The sequence below is a fragment of the Lactuca virosa genome, chromosome 7 (assembly GCF_052849685.1).
Source record: "Lactuca virosa cultivar CGN04683 chromosome 7, Lactuca_virosa_CGN04683_v6, whole genome shotgun sequence".
Lineage (NCBI taxonomy): Eukaryota > Viridiplantae > Streptophyta > Magnoliopsida > Asterales > Asteraceae > Lactuca > Lactuca virosa.
In genome coordinates, this window is record NC_136432.1 from 82,792,394 (window position 1) to 82,810,381 (window position 17,988).

At 43.2% G+C, this 17,988-nt stretch overlaps 1 protein-coding gene across 1 annotated transcript; it reads left to right on the plus strand.

The window, feature by feature from the left end:
* Window positions 1–927: 927 nt before the first annotated feature.
* Window positions 928–2,052, plus strand: LOC145126847 (uncharacterized). Its single transcript, XM_079062136.1, has one exon. It carries the CDS (start codon window positions 928–930, stop codon window positions 2,050–2,052), a length of 1,125 nt encoding a protein of 374 aa, XP_078918262.1.
* Window positions 2,053–17,988: the final 15,936 nt, after the last annotated feature.

The window sequence follows — 17,988 nt, forward strand, 5'->3', positions numbered from 1 at the left end:
TGATTTCAAGCGACTAGTTGAATTGCCTATTAGATGTTTGACAAAATGCACCAGTGAACTGTTGAACAGATGATCTCTAATTATCTTTTTCCTTTCTGCTCATTTTTCCTCTGTTTTTTCTTGAAGAGAATGTTGATTGTCTTGGTAATACACCCCTTATAATCAGAAATATAGCAAATAAAACAAACATCTGATAAATGAATGTAGTGGATTAGACACAATAAAGATAACATAAGGATCTCCAACTTTGATTACACATCACAGCAGCTACAATTCAGTATGACTAGATGGCATGCATGTTAAAATTACATTGACACTAAGCAATATTGGACACTGCCTAAAATTTTTGACTTTAGTACACTCCTGGGATATAAACGTCCACTCAACTTCCAAGGAGCTTAAAGTTGACATATTACAAATGTGACCCAATTACAATTTCCATCTTCTTAATCATACTTATACTTTCAGGTTACCAAAATTAAATAATAATGAAAAGCTTCTCTTTGAGCACAGAAGAGCATAATATCTTTCCAACATTAACATACATCAATCCAATCTTCATCTAGAATAGTGATATGATGTACCCTGCAACCAACATCCGATAATGGGCTTCTTATAAGTGACAGTAAACCTTTTCCCATAAACACCTCTACTGAGCAAATTTTAAAACATGTACAATGGACTATTTTTCTCGCTTTGCTTATTTGGAGGGTATCCATTAACATTTTTTGGTTAAAATACTCGATCTTCTAGGACTTTCTTAATCTTTCTGTGTACAAGCAAGCAAATTAATGTATGTCATGGAGGCAAAATGTTTATAACTTTAGGACAAGTATTGATAAGATAATCAATGTACATGTTTATATATGTATGCGTGTCCCCTGTTTACAACTATTGTATCTTATGTGGCATTTTTCATGTGTAGGAATGGTCAAAAGAAGAAGCATGACTAGAAACCAGAATCATGATGCTGATGCATCATCATCATCATCATCATCATCTAGCAGAAAGAGGTTCAGGGGTTTTGACAATGATGGTGTGGCTCTTAACCATGATGTGCTTTTTATAGTTATGATGAAACTGGGAGTTGTTGATTTTGTTGCATTCAGTGGAGTTTGCAAGTCATGGAGGTCACTTGCATTCTCAAATTGGAACATGTTCATGGCATCAAAACCACCCATGTCCATATGTATTTCGGATGAGTGGTGCTCCCTTGAGGACCTTGAAGGAAAAAAGTTCAAAACCATAATTCCCCATTCAGCTGGCAGGATCTGTTTTGGGTTAACTTGTGGTTACCTGATCTTATTCAGTAGGGAAACCCGTGACTTCTGGCTTGTGAATCCAATCACAAGGCATGAACTTCATTTCCCTAATTACCCCATAGATGTAGAAGATGCTTATGGAAGAATTAGGGCTATCCTTTTCTTTTCACCTTCAACATCTGGGTGGATGTTTGTTGTGTTACATAGACTGAGTAGACCAAAATTATCATTTTCTATAGCGGGTAAACAAGGATGGAATCATGTGGACCCCACTGTTCCCATTCCCCCAATCCTTGATTTACATGCTTTCAAAGGGAAGATATATACCCATCACGCTGATTCTTCTGTATGTGAGCTCAGGCTCAATCCCAATCGGAAGGACAAATGGACCTTACTCGAATCCAAAAATTTTCCGAAGCTGGACTTACCATTTCCAGAGCTTGTAAGTTCGATAGAAAAGCTTTATATGATATATTGGTCTTCATCATCACCGAAAAAGGTTATGGAATTAGATTTTGGTGAAATGAAATGGGTCCCGCCGAAAAAGACAATTAGAGAATATACTTTCTTTCTTGGCGCGAAGAAGTCTTCTGTTGCTTTTAAACCCGAGTCATGGATTGGCCCTCCAATACAATACAAGAGGTATGGTCACTTTCAGTCATGGACTAGCCCTCCAACACAATACAAGAGCTATTGGCACTTTCTTGCTGGACAAAACGTTGTCTTTTCAAAAGGGATGTGGTACTTCCCTCATGATTGTTTAAAGGTTAATCTCTTAGATGGGTGGTGACTTCTTGATTACCACTCTTATCTTGTGAACTTTAGAATTTCGATAAGTAAAAAAAACTTTTAAGACATTTAAAGAGCGCCATTAGTGTATTTACATTTTGCAACTTATTATGTAAACACTTTGGTTGTGGGTGGGGACTCTTATCTTTTGTTTTGTTATGGACTGTAGTCAGGGGACACTCTATAAAGTGTCTCACATGACAAGACCGTTGGTGTAAAGATATTATGTTCTGAATTTCTATATCGTTACTTTCAAATTCTAATATAGTTTAATGCTTGAGTTCTGGTTTGTTCCATCTATTCTGATATCAGCTAGAGGTGTCTATTAAAAAGGATTTGGTACACTACAATTGAATGTATGATGTCAAAGGTGTCGGAGGAAATAGGGTTTGTTTTGGAGATCTGGATCAATTTTGATAGGAAAGATCCCTCTAATGACTTCTCTGGGAGCTTTTATAGTAAATGGAATATACCCCTTGGATCGTGTGAACACTTTCCGAACTATATTTCTACCTTATGTCTGTGTTACAAGAAATTCAGCCTAGGATAATCCAAGAAGACACTTACGAATCTAGGCACAGAAAACGTAATTATGTGTTCGTTTGAAGAAAAAGAGAGCTAATGATTTTTGTGTCTCTTCTCAAAGAGAAGAGCTGTTTATTTATAATAAATTAGATTAAGGTTTCCCTCTTAGGTTTGGGCCGTCATGGCTCTGCCCCTTGGACCCCGCTAGGGGCGCTGCCCCTTTGGAAACCCCAGACTCCTGACTTGTCGTCGACCTGACTTCTAATTTGATGTTATACATGCGTGCACTCCGTACATACCCGTGCATATATTAGAGTACAAATGATGAAGCCCCTTAGCTCACATGTTAGTTCCAATTACATAAAATGACACAGTGACACTAAAAACACAACCAATCCTCCCCCATTTTAGTGTAACCCTTGAACAAACATAACCTTATCAAAACAAACCAAACTAGTACATAATGAAAATATCGAAACGATTGAATTTCCACTTAGTATCATACATTTTCAAATACTCGAGAATCAGGGTGTTCTAAGAATTGAACCAATCAACCCATTTGAATACCAGAAAGTAACATACATTCTAGTTTATTGAATTTCTAGCAAAATACAACTTGACACTATTATAAAGTCGTGTTTCCCAATCCTCTCATGATCGTATCAAGGTCAAGTCCACAACCTCTTGAAATGCGGCTATACTTCACAATCACGTAGGTAAATCCTTTCCATGTATCTGCACATACATTTATCAAAGCAATTATTAAGAAGTTAAACTTCAACCTGGCTAACTTGCAGAACCGAACACATACCTGGGATGAATACTTCATGTGTTCCAATCTATAGGTATGAGCTTTCCATATTGAATTCAACTCCTAACATTATATTAGGAGGGAATTGGGTGTCTCACCATTACATAATTAAATGGATTTTAATCCCACCCCGATTACAGATTTGTGCACTAAGTCTCTTGTCAGACCTTTAGTCAAGTGATCTGCTAAATTTTATTGCGATTTCACAAACTCAACCGAAATCACACTGTTCATGATTAGTTCTCTAATCATACTATGTCTAACACCTAGGTGTCTAGACTTGCCATTATAAACCTGGCTGTATGCCTTAGCCAAAGCGGCTGCACTATCACAAAGGATATAAATAGGTGTTATCGGTTTAGACCACAAAGGAATATCATAAACTAAATTCCTTAGCCACTCTGCTTCTTTACCAGCAACTGCTAACGCAACAAAATCAGATTCCATTTTTGAGTTTGTAATGCAAGATTGCTTCTTGGAAGCCCAAGAAATGGAACCTCCCCCAAGCAAGAATATTGGAATGGTCCTCCATGTTGGTTATCCAACTTGCATACGAATGACCTTCTAAAACCGAAGGACTCCCCAAGTAACTCAAACCAAAATTCATGGTTCCTTTGAGATACTTAAACACTTACTAGTGTACCTGCTCAACTTGCCCACAGCAAAAGCAATATCAGGTCTAGTACTTGTCATGACATACATCAAGCTACCAATAGCCTTAGAGTATTCCAATTGTGAAATGGGAATGCCATTATTTGGCATTAATTTCACACTTGAATCCATAGGAGCACTCATAGGAGAACAATCAGTAAAATTAGACCACTTGATAATTTTCTCAATATAATGACTTTGAGTCATTACCAAACCTTTGTTCATCCTTTTAATTCTTATTCCAAGAATTACATCAGCCTCTCCCAAATCTTTCATGGAAAACTTAGATGATAACAATTTCTTTATTTCATCTACTTAATTTTGGTCGGTACCAAAAATCAACATGTCATCTACATACAAGCAAATGATCACTCTAGCTCTAGTAGCATCATTAAATCTACTATAAACACATTTGTCACATTGGTTTGTTTTGAAACCAGAAGACAAAATAACCTCATAAAACTTTTGATGCCATTGTTTAGGCGCTTGTTTCAGCCCATACAAATATTTGACAAGTTTACAAACCATATGCTCTTTACCGGGCATAATAAAACATTCTGGTTTTTTCATGTAAACTTCCTCGTCAAGTTCACCATTTAAAAAGGCCGTTTTCACATCCATTTGGTGAATTACCAAATTGTGAATACTTGCCAAAGCAATCAACAATCTAATAGTAGAAATATGTGCAACCATAGCATACGTATCAAAATAGTCAACACCGGGTTTTTGTCTAAAACCTTAAATGACTAATCGGGCTTTGAATTTATCAATAGTCCTATTAACATTAATTTTCTTTTTGAAAATCCATTTGCAACCAAGTGGTTTAGAACCTAGAGGCAAATCAGACAACAACCATGTGTTGTTCTCAAGGATCGATGACATTTCATCATCAATTGATTCCTTCCAAAAGGCACTATTGCGAGACTCCATGGCCTCTTGATATGTCTTAGGATCATCTTTGTAATACCCTGATTTCCGGATGTGGAACTTGAGAATTTTATTCACATTAGAGGACCTACTCGACGAGTTGGTTGGTCCCGAATCGTCGTGTAGGAGTTGACCAGGATGCGCGGGATATGAAGTCTACTCGTCGAGTCGAAGGACTAGACTCGACGAGTTGAGTCTGTTTGATGAAACCCTAATTATTCGGGCTTGCACCCTATTTAAAGGACTTTAACTCCTTTACCCTGCCTCCCTCATCACTTTACCACCCTGAGACAAACCCTAATCGAGTACCTTCCAATTGAGAGTGTTTGGAGTTAATGGTGGGTGTGTTTTGGTGCATTCCTTGAAGAGTAGAAGGCTTGGAACAAGAATGAATATTTGGATCCGGCATCATCTCAGTGGTAGCAGTCATTTGAAGGTAAAAAGTCATTATCTTGATCACTTGGTTGTTACATCTCTCCAAGGGCGGATCTTTATTAGGGCCAGGGGGGGATGTGCCCCCCCTGATTTTTTTATCACAATTAGTCCCTATACTTTAATTTTATACATATTAGGCCCAAAAATATAAAATTTTGGCTGTGCCCCCCCCCCCCCTGCTGTAACATCCATAAATTTTACGCCAAATTTAAACTTTTTAAATCATAAATAAAAGTCAAATAATATCGTTTACAAAAATGTTTTCAAATCGATATCCATCAGAGTGTCCCATAAACAGATCATAAGGATGAGGAGCGGTACGGTCACGCCTTCGCCTTGCCACGATCTCCCGAAGTACCTGAAACAATAAACTGATAACTGTAAGCCCAAGGGCTTAGTGAGCTACCCCCAAAATACCAATACCACACTGACAATACCATATCAGTAACAATCAATCAATCAATCAATCAATCATGCATACTGGGCCATCGGCCTGACTGGACCGACCTACCGGGCCTACAGTCTATCTGAGTCTATCCACGCGTACTGGGCCATCGGCCTGACTGGACCACCCTACCGGGCCTACAGTCTATCTGAATCTATCCCGAGCCTTCGGCATGACTGGTCCGCCTCGTGGGCCTGCAGTCTCCCCAGACCGCTCATAGGGTATGTTGGCCTACAGCACAAAGCAGGACCGCCTCAACCCAACCAACAAGCAAATAACCATGTTCGCATAACTATCATATACTGGCATATACAAACATCAAACATATCTGTCACACTGATCATCAACCATAGAATCCTCTCGTAACTAGAGTACCGACCTAGCAGGTCACTAGCATACCAATCCTTACAGATCATAAAAGCATAACATACTATCTATCCTGATTCCGATCTAGCAGATCAAATCCATATGTAGCATACCATAACAATAACAACTAAAGGGCCGGCCTTGGTGCCGTAGACCCTATCGGTATAGTGAGGATAACTCACCTCGCAGATGTCGACTCGAAAAGTAAACTCCAACTCTCGGATCACTTGACACAGGTTCCACCACCTATAATCATAGTACATTATACTCATAAGTCCTTAACCTTATAAGGTACTCCATAACGCACTAGTCAATCCCTGATCAAAGTCAAAGTCCTCAGTCAAGGTCAAGAGTCCATGTTGACCCCAACTACCCGAGTACCCTCGGCTACTCGCCGAGTTCCTCGAAGCACATTCCACTCGCCGAGTCATCGGGGTGACTCGTCGAGTTCCTTCGATTCTCGTTCAAACTTTAAGGCCACCCGTCAAGTTCCCTCCCTGCAACTCGACGGATACACACGCATACATATCCTAGGGGAAACTCATCCAACTCACCGAGTTGTTCTTCAACTCGTTGAGTCTTATGGTAATCTTCATCGGACTCGTCGAGTTGTTCATCCAACTCGTCGAGTCCACAACCATCTCCTTGTGACTCGCCGAGTCAACCTTGCGACTCGCCGAGTCCATTCAGTCCCTTTTCCATACAGACTTGTTTTGAGCCATGCAGCGGCTCCAAATCACAGATCCAGGCTTCTAGGGCATGCTTATCACGTAATGTTGCAAACTTTACGTGCATGCATGGCTATAAAGGCTCTAAATGCCTATTTTAAGTTCTTAATGGAACTTCATGCTCAAGAGGGACCTCAATCATGACCAAAACTGTAACTTTATGCTTATAGAATCCAAGGAGGGTCCAGATCTGAAGTTACAACCTCAGATCTAGTCCATAGCTCATCTTTCCAACTTAATATCTCACCAAAAACCCTAAAACTCAACCAATAGAAGGGATTCACAAGGAAAAAGGCGATTTGGTTACCTCCAGAAGATGATAACTGAGATAAGAGTTGATTCCCACACTCCACTTGCTCCAATCTCCTTCTTCTCTAAGCCTTCTTCCTCCAAAGATCCTCTCTTCAAGCTTCAAACACACAATGGGCACACACACACACGTGTTAGGGTTTTAAGGAGCTCTCAAAGACTGTAAAGAGGCCAAAGGAGGCTAAGTTTTCTTTGTCACACCCCAAAACCGAGAACGGCGGAAACGTTCTGGGGCGGAGGACATCATGTACAGTATCACAACAGTGTAAAGTAGTAAACAAGCAACAACATCATCCATTGCATTAATAGTAGAATTTTAATACATGTGTATTCTTTCATAATGTATGACATGAAATAAGAAATCAATATGAAATACAAGTCTTGACTGCTCCGTCTTCTCAAACCTGGTCATCGTACGTGTCTACTAGTGACCTAAGAATACAAGTCATTTTGAAAGCGAGTATCAGCTTTAAAGCTGGTGAGAACATAAGTATTTTAGTGTCATTTCTTTGTAAAACTGTAAAGAAAAGATTTGAAATTCCTTTATGAAGACTTGGTATGAGTATGAAAAACCCTAGAAAATCCCATATTTCCTACTAGTATAAAAAGTAGTCTTCTACCAAGACCCGACTGTTTTGAAGATTTGTAACTTTGTAAAAATGAAGGTTCTTGCATAGTATAACTATTATTACCTAAATGTAGTTATATTTAAAACGCATATGTGAGTAAGATCACAAAGTAACTGTAATAGGGAAAGTAATATTTTTCCTCAGCAGTGACACCGCTGGCTGTAAAGGGAATAAAACATGGACTCCAGGTGGTATCGAAAGAACAATACACCTCGAAAAGTCTAAAAGGATGTAGTATGGACTCCAGGCAGGACGCCTCGCAAAGTCAAAGAAAAGAAGAAGTATGGACTCCAGGCGGGACGCCTCGCAAAGTCTAAAAAGAAGAAGTATGGACTCCAGGCGGGACGCCTCGCAAAGTCTAAAAGAATAAAATGCAGAAATCAAAAGTTTGAATGTGAACTCGTATGTAACCATGCTGATTGACGATCGAATCCCTGATGACCCTCCAGGTCACACGTAGTATGGTGACATTTTGTCACCCCTGGGCCTAGTCGGCTCGGACTGTAGCTAGCAGTCAGGATGTGGGAGTGTCTGTCCTGTATAGATCTATACACATAATGCCCGCTCTCCCTCCAGGAGACTCTGGTTACACGGATGATAGCACAAGGAAGTGTCGTATCGAGAAGTAGTATGTCACATTCTATTTATAGTATTAAAGTATTTGTATAGACTCATGAATGAACTGACTCTTGTGTGATTCCTGGTACTGGTAATAGTAAATAGTATCTCCTAACTATACCCATAATAGTTACTAGTAATAAATGTATAAGAATGATGGAAGGATGCCTTTGCTACCCAAAGGTACTGAACTGACTGATAGAACTTTTATGTCTATATATGTATACATGATATATAACTAATATTTAGACGACCTTCGGACGGATAACCGATACCCTAAAGCCACATCCAAACAAGGAAAAGGAATTAAAGCGAGCTAGCCTTCCTAAGTCCTTTAAACATTACTTATATAACTATACGTATACAGACATGCATTTGACAATATAAAAGTATAGAAGAAGTTTTATGAAACATTTGAAAAGCTTAACAATAAAACAGATGACTTGATGTCAATTTGTAAAACGATTTAAAAGCAGTTTATCTTGATATAACCAGTTTAAAGTACATGGAAAACCTTTGTTTGAAAAATAGCTATAACAGGATTTGAAAGGAAAGGTGTAGTTTAGAAAACAAGTTTTGTAAAGAGTTTAACATGTAAAAACATTCGAGAAAACATTTTGAAGCAGTATACTTGGCAAAACAGCTAAAAGTGTAGTAAATCCATATCATGATAGTTATTAATCACTTGCGATTGATATGATAGCTATCATGATTCAACTTGTATTCCCCCCCCATAAAAGCAATTAAAACATTTAAAAGGTTAATTAAGGGGTATGAACTCACCTGCAGTGAGTGGAGTGGATGGAAGTGCCGGGTAGGATGCTAGGTGTCAAGTGAGGACTTGAACACACACACGGATCCTATGTAACATGTAGTGATACATGAATGTATCTAATTAGTCATTTAACAACTAATAAATCAAGTAAAGACACTCTAATACATGGAAACACTTTATTTCAAGTGTTAGGAGTGCTAAAGGGTTGCATCTAAGGTGAGTATGGCCTCACATTGGAGTTTGCTCCTCAAATGGTGGCCATTATGTGTGTTTACGGTTTCTTGACCATTTCCCCCATGAGTTTACGGCTGTAAACTCATGGAAATGGTGTCATTGGGTGTTTAAAGGTCCTAAACCACACAAAGAATTAAGCTAGACTCGAATCAAGGGCTTAGGAAGTGGTTAGGGTTCGAAATGGCACACTTTTAGGGTTTACGGTTCATGGACCACCCTTGAGAGTTTACGGTCGTAAACACTTGGGTTTATGGTCATAAACCCATGAGTTTACGACCGTAAACTCATGGTTACTTCAAACATTTCGTGATTTAGTGTTTTTAGCTCATGCATGCAAGTTTCTAGTCCTTTATCCAAGCATTTGAAGGTATTAGGGGCATCTAAACACCACTTAGTGGTGTTTACGGTTTTGGGAGATCCCCAAACCGTAAACACAAGTGTTCTTGAGGGTTTCTTGGTTTTCTTCCATGATTTAGCAAGCACACTAAGCAAATAAGTAGTTAGGAAGAGGATACTTACTTATAGGAAGCTTGGAAGAGTGTTTAGAGCCCAAGAACACTAGTGTGTGTTCTTGGTGTTCTTGGTGTTTTGAAGAACACTTGAAGATCTATGAAAAAGACAAGATTTCATGGATGAAATCGTGTATAAACACTAGATTAAGGGTTATATGAACGAATCTAAGAAAGAAACACTTACATTTTTGGCGGATTTGAAGAAAAGTCGGATGATACTTGAGAGAGAAAAGGGAGTGTTCTTGGCTTGGAATTATGAAAAAATGATAAAAATGACTAAGTGTCATATTTATACTCCTCGGGGTTTACGGCCGTAAACTCCAAGTTTGGGCCGTAAACTCCAAACTTTTGGAGTTTTAAGACTTTATTGTTGCACAATAAACCTTGGGGTATCCTCTCTCCTGCTATTTCTTGAAGCACTAAGCTTTATAACACTCAGATGGATTTAAAACCGGCTAAAATTTAGCAAAAAAGTATTTGGCTTTTATTTGAAGGGTTTGACAGCAGGGTTTATACAAATGGAAATTTCGGGTTGTCACATCATCCCCCCGTTAGAGGGAATTTCGTCCCGAAATTAGAGTTTAGGTAAGGAAGTAGGTATGGATAATCGAGCAAAGGGATGGGGATACTTCCTAATCGATTGAATCCTCGCGCTCCCAAGTGAATTCAGGTCCTCAGTTGGCATTCCCGCGAACCTTCACTAATGGGGAGCGGCGTTGCTTCGTTCGCTTGACCTCTCGGTCCATGGTCATTACGGTTCTTCCACGAAGGTAAGGCTCTCGTTAGACTCGATCTCGTCGAGTGGGATTTATAAGAGTCTTGTCGGGCAGACACTTTTTCGAGTTCGAGACGTGGAAGGTAAAATGTATGTTACTGAGTTCGCGCGGTAAGTCGGGTTTGCAAGCTACAGGGCCGATTCCAGCGAGGATCTCGAAAAGCCCTCCGTAACTTTTCTGTCGAACATTTAGAGGCTTTTAATCGTCCATTAAATTGAAGGATCCTCTCTATTGATGTCCTCTAACTCTAGATCGTGCATTTCATAATTAGATTTGGGTGTTTCCAACTGATAGGAGGCTTAGGTAGCAACCTTACCTCATGGCATCAGAACACACTCGAGCCCTTGTTTAGACGTATCGAAATAGACAACGAAGTCTTCTATCCCTTTTGGGAGGGATAGTATTGGCGTGGTGCACAAGGCTCGCTTGAGCGTTTGAAACACTCTCTCGTGCTTCTCTTCCCAGTCAAAGGCCACGCCCTTCTGGGTCAATGTCGTAAGAGGTTTCGCGACGCGGGAGAAGTTCTGATAGTATCTACTTCAGTAGACTGCGAAACCTAAAAATTTGCGGATTTCCGTAGGTATCTTCGGATCTAATCATTCTCAACGGCCTGGAGTTTGGAAGTGTCTACTGGAATTCCCTCTTCACTAGAAATGTGACATAGGAATTTGACCCTTCGAATCCAAACTCGTATTTAGAGAACTTCGTGTAAAGCTTCTCTGATCGTATTGTTTCCATGGTTTGTTGTAGATGCTCTTTATGATTTCCTTCTTACTACGAGAGTAGATAAGTAAGTCATTTACAAGGCGGGGTGCCAATATTGGAATGATAGCTGTTGTTGTAGGCGAACTCTACAAGCGGTAGGTGGGTATCCCAACTCCCACCGAAATCATTGACGCACACCCTCAACATATCCTCGAGGGTCTGGATGGTCCGCTCACTCTGCCCATCAGTCTGCGGATGGAACGCTGTACTAAAATGCAGTCTCGTACCCAGTTCCTCATGGAACTTCTGCCAAAAAGGGGAAGTAAATCGGACATCCCGATCGGAAACGATGGAAACTGGAACCCCATGGCGAGAGACAATCTCGCGGACGTACAGGTCGGCCAACTTCTCTGCCGACGAACTCTCCCGTATGGCTAGGAAATGGGCACTCTTGGTCAATCGATCCACGATGACACATATAGCATCGAACCCCTTTGCCGTCTTTTTCAACTTCGTGATGAAATCCATCGCGATCCGTTCCCATTTCCATATGGGAATCTCCAGAGGCTGCAGCTTACCATGCGGCCTCTGGTGCTCGGCCTTGACCATCCTACAGGTCAAGCAGCTCTCAACAAACCAAGCGATATCTCGCTTCATGCCAGGCCACCAATAACTCAAACTCAAATCACGGTACATCTTGGTGGCTCCCGGGTGAATAGAAAAACAAGACTTATGAGCCTCCTCCATCACTGTCTGCCGGACCCCTCCGGACATTGGAACCCAAACCCGACCGTAACGGGTCAACAATCCGCGGCTATCCTGAACAAACCGGGCGCTTTCGCCCTTAATCTTCTCCAACTTCCAGTTCTCTGGTCTCATACCCTCAATCTGAGCATCCCTGACCAAACCCACCAGCGGGGAATCCACCGCTATCCTCATACACCTGGCTGGGGTCGAGGACCCAACTGACTTGCGGCTCAGAGCATCCGCAACCACGTTCGCTTTACCAGGATGGTAAAGGATCTCACAATCATAGTCCTTGACTACATCCAGCCACCTGTGCTGCCTCATATTCAGGTTTGGCTGATCCATAATGTGTCTCAAACTCTTGTGATCCGTGTATATTGTACAACGGACCCCGTACAGATAGTACCTCCAAATCTTGAGAGCGAAGACCACCGCTCCCAACTCAAGATCGTGCGTGGGGTATCTCGTCTCATGCGGCTTTAGCTGCCGCGATGCATAAGCTATCACTCATCCCCTCTGCATGAGGACTGCCCCTAAGCCTGTGATGGACGTATCACAAAATACCATAAAATCCTCCACTCCATCGGGGAGTGTCAACACTGGCGCCTCGCATAAACACTGCCGGAGGGTCTCAAATGCCCTCTGCTGCTCAGGGCCCCACCGGAAATCCACCCCTTCCTCGTTAGACGAGTGAGGGGTACGACAATCTTGGAGAAATCACGAATGAATCTCCGATAATACCCTGCTAAACCCAAGAAACTCCTGATGTCTGAGGGAGATATCGGAGTCTCCTACTACATAACCGCCTCCACCTTGGCCGGATTGACCAAAATCCCCTCCTGGTTAACGAGATGTCCAAGGAACTGAACCTCTCGCAACCACAACTCGCACTTCGAGAACTTGGCATACAACCGTTCTCGTCGCAATACCTCCAGCAGCTCCCTGAGGTGCTCCTCGTGCTGCTCTCGGGTCTTGGAATATACCAAGATATCATCTATGAACACAATGACCGAGCAATCGAGCATCGGTCTGCAGACTCGGTTCATCAGATCCATGAACACTGCTGGCGCGTTGGTGAGCCCAAACGGCATCACCACGAACTCGTAATGACCATAACGAGTCCGAAACGCGGTCTTCTCCGCGTCTTCCTCCCTCACCCTGACCTGGTGGTATCCTGATCTCAAATCAATCTTGGAAAACCAAGATGCACCCTGCAGCTGATCGAAAAGATCGTCTATCCTCGGAAGCGGATAACGGTTCTTCACCGTTAACTTGTTCAGCTCCCTATAGTCAATGCACATCCTGTGCGAACCGTCCTTCTTCCTGTAACTGAGATGATAGCTCCTGCATCTCAGGCGGTGCCAAACGGTACGACGCCTTGGTGGTAGGGGCCGCACCTGGCACTAGATCAATCCTGAACTCAACCTGCCTCTCCGGAGGCACTCCGGGTAACTCCTCCGGAAACACATCAGCAAACTCTCTAACCACCGGAACCTCTGAAACTGAGAGCTGCTCTCTAGTCATCGTATCTACCACATACGCCAAATAACCGACACACCCGTGCTGTATATACTGTCGAGCCCTGGCTGCCAAACAAAACCCTGATCCCAACCTGGTGCCCTCGCCATATACTACCAGTTCTCCCCCACTTGGGGTTCGAACCACCACCCGCTGTCCCTCACAGTCGATCATGGCGCCGAAACGGCTAAGCCATTCCATCCCTACAATCACTCATACATCCCCCATGGGGATAGGAATCAAATCTATCGGGAAGGACACCCCGAAAATCTCCAACACGCATCCCCGGTAGACCGAAGAAGCAGAAACCCCGTGCTCGTTGGCAATCGAAACTCGCAACGGACACTCAAGATCATCTATCGGCACACTGAACCCTCCAGAGAAGGTCTGAGATACAAACGACCGACTCGCCCCCGAGTCAAATAATACCAAAGCAGGCAAAGAATTCACTAAAAACGTACCTAACCACAGGTACAATCAATAAGCATAACACCAATACAATAACTGAGACAGAGAATAGAAACGTACCAGCAACCACATCCGGTGCTGCCTTGGCCTCCTCGGCCGTGAGCTGGAAGGCGCGACCCTGAGCCTTCGGAGGCTCCACCCTGACTGGCCTCCCATCTCCAAGCCTCCCAGTAGCTGGCGCGTGACCCTGCGCCGACTTGCCGACGAGCTGCGGACAGTTGGTCTTCACATGACCAACCTGATGACAATGGTAACAAATCCTCATATCTGCGGGAGGGGCGGACTGACGGCAGTCCCTGGCATAATGCCCCTCCTTGCCATATTTGTGGCACCCACCTCCTGCCCTACAAACTCCCGAATGCACCCTGCCACACTTTCCACAAGTGCAGCTCTGCTGACCCCCAGACCGTGCATCAGCGGTCTTAGACCGCTTAGGCGCCGACTGAGATTGTGCCGGTGCCTGATGCTGCTCCTTCAGCTGCAGCTCTATCTCCAACTCACGCCGCCTCGCGGCTTCCTGTAGATCCAGGAGGGTCTCACAACGCTGTGTAGCCACAAACTGCCGTATATTCGTCTTTAGCATACTCAGATAACGAGTCATCTGAGGCTGCTTTGACGTGAACTCCGGGCAAAACATAGCCCTCTCAGTGAACATCCGGGTAATCTCCATCACAGACTCTCCATCCTGTCTCAATGTCAAAAACTCCTGAGCAAGCCGCTCCCGTTCCACACGCGGAACATAGCGGGTGCGAAACATATCTCGGAACTGCTCCCAAGTAACAGCAGCCCGCTGATCATCAGAATATGAACCTGTCGTCAATCTCCACCAGTCCTTTGCCCCGAGCCTAAGCAGGTTCAGAGCACACCTGACCTTCTGGTCAGCAGGACATGAGCACGTGAAGAAACAGCCCTCCACGTCAGACAACCACCGCATAGCTCTGATCGCATCCTGAGTACCATCAAATGTCGGGGGCTTCGTGTTATCGAAGTCCCGGTACTGGAAAGCCCTGACGGCTCCTCCTCCACCCCCTGCCGCAGTTACAGCCGAAGTGGCTGCAGCGGCTACTGTCTCTGCCAGAGCTGCATATTGCTCATCAAAATACTCGACCATCGCGGTCTTGATCGACCCAAACATCTCTGGTAGCTGCGCTCGGAAAGCCGCAGCGACCTCATCGTGCAGAATCTCCCGGATCCTGGCATCCAGTTCCTCAGTCCCCATCTGAACCACAGGCTCAGGTGCTACCGGCACCTCTGGCCCTCCGTCCCCCTGTCTTGACCCTGATCCGGATCCGAATCCTGATCCGGACCCAGCAGCAAAACGTCTCGTCACCACCATACTGAAAGATACATTCAAGACATCAGATACACAACATAATACCGGGAGACCAAAACTCACAAATCCTAGGGGTTGTGACTTCCTTGCTACGCGTATGGGTCTGTGCTTCCAGTAGTACGGGCCCATACTACCTTCCACACCTACCCATATTTGTCTCAAGTATCACCACAACTCCCTAATACTATACTCAACATAATGTGCGCTCAACCCTCACTACTAGGGGACATTGCCTATCTCACAACTGATCCCACAGCTCTGCACACCTCACACCTCCATGGAACTTCCATCAGCCCCTGCAGCGCTAGTGTATGCTAGCCGCACATAACGCTGGGCCCGATAGACTTTCGAATATCCAATCCTACCCTAAGGTCGAATCAGACATTCTCAGGCTATAAGATCTTGACTATACACAACCGTGATGCATATACTAAACATCTACAGTTATGATGTCAATTCCATATACAAGAAACCCTAGGCTAATAGGTATCATATAATCAGGCAAATCTATCATGTGATTCCTGAAGATCCCTAGCCTAGCACTAGCATGCTGTTCTAACATATCAGAATATCAAATAACTGTGTGGTATTTTGGGGTTTACTTACAGGCTCCGGCTGATCGTACCCTCTGCATCCTCCATCCTTTATTTTGAAAACCATTTTTAAAACTTCCTTTCCAAAAATCTCCTTGATTTGAGACTGGATTCACACAAGTGTTCCTCCAATTCACTCAAACCAAGGCTCTGATACCAACTTGTAACATCCATAAATTTTACGCCAAATTTAAACTTTTTAAATCATAAATAAAAGTCAAATAATATCGTTTACAAAAATGTTTTCAAATCGATATCCATCAGAGTGTCCCATAAACAGATCATAAGGATGAGGAGCGGTACGGTCACGCCTTCGCCTTGCCACGATCTCCTGAAGTACCTGAAACAATAAACTGATAACTGTAAGCCCAAGGGCTTAGTGAGCTACCCCCAAAATACCAATACCACACTGACAATACCATATCAGTAACAATCAATCAATCAATCATGCATACTGGGCCATCGGCCTGACTGGACCTCCCTACCGGGCCTACAGTCTATCTGAATCTATCCATGCGTACTGGGCCATCGGCCTGACTGGACCGCCCTACCGGGCCTACAGTCTATCTGAATCTATCCCGAGCCTTCGGCATGACTGGTCCGCCTCGTGGGCCTGCAGTCTCCCCGGACCGCTCATAGGGTATGTTGGCCTACAACACAAAGCAGGACCGCCTCAACCCAACCAACAAGCAAATAACCATGTTCGCATAACTATCATATACTGGCATATACAAACATCAAACATATCTGTCACACTGATCATCAACCATAGAATCCTCTCGTAACTAGAGTACCGACCTAGCAGGTCACTAGCATACCAATCCTTACGGATCATAAAAGCATAACATACTATCTATCCTGATTCCGATCTAGCAGATCAAATCCATATGTAGCATACCATAACAATAACAACTAAAGGGCCGACCTTGGTGCCGTAGATCCTATCGATATAGTGAGGATAACTCACCTCGCAGATGTCGACTCGAAAGGTAAACTCCAACTCTCGGATCACTTGACACAGGTTCCACCACCTATAATCATAGTACATTATACTCATAAGTCCTTAACCTGATAAGGTACTCCATAACCCACTAGTCAATCCCTGATCAAAGTCAAAGTCCTCAGTCAAGGTCAACAGTCCATGTTGACCCCAACTCGCCGAGTACCCTTGGATACTCGCCGAGTTCCTTGAAGCACATTCCACTCGCCGAGTCATCGGGGTGACTCGTCGAGTTCCTTCGATTCTCGTTCAAACTTTAAGGCCACCCGTCGAGTTCCCTCCTTGCAACTCAACGGATACACACGCATACATATCCTAGGGAAAACTCATCCGACTCGCCGAGTTGTTCTTCAACTCGTCGAGTCTTATGGTAATCTTCATCGAACTCGCCGAGTTGTTCATCCAACTCGTCGAGTCCACAGCCATCTCTTTGTGACTCGACGAGTCAACCTTGCTACTCGCCGAGTCCATTCAGTCCCTTTTCCATACAGACTTGTTTTGAGCCATGCAGCGGCTCCAAATCACAGATCCAGGCTTCTAGGGCATGCTTATCACGTAATGTTGCAAACTTTACGTGCATGCATGGCTATAAAGGCTCTAAATGCCTATTTTAAGTTCTTAATGGAACTTCATGCTCAAGAGGGACCTCAATCATGACCAAAACTGTAACTTTATGCTTATAGAATCCAAGGAGGGTCCAAATCTGAAGTTACAACCTCAGATCTAGCCCATAACTCATCTTTCCAACTTAATATCTCACCAAAAACCCTAAAACTCAACCAATAGAAGGGATTCACAAGGAAAAAGGCGATTTAGTTACCTCCAGAAGATG

Coding starts and splice junctions, on each gene's coding strand:
- LOC145126847 (XM_079062136.1), top strand. CDS start 928: ATGGTCAAAAGAAGAAGCATGACTAGAAACCAGAATCATGATGCTGAT.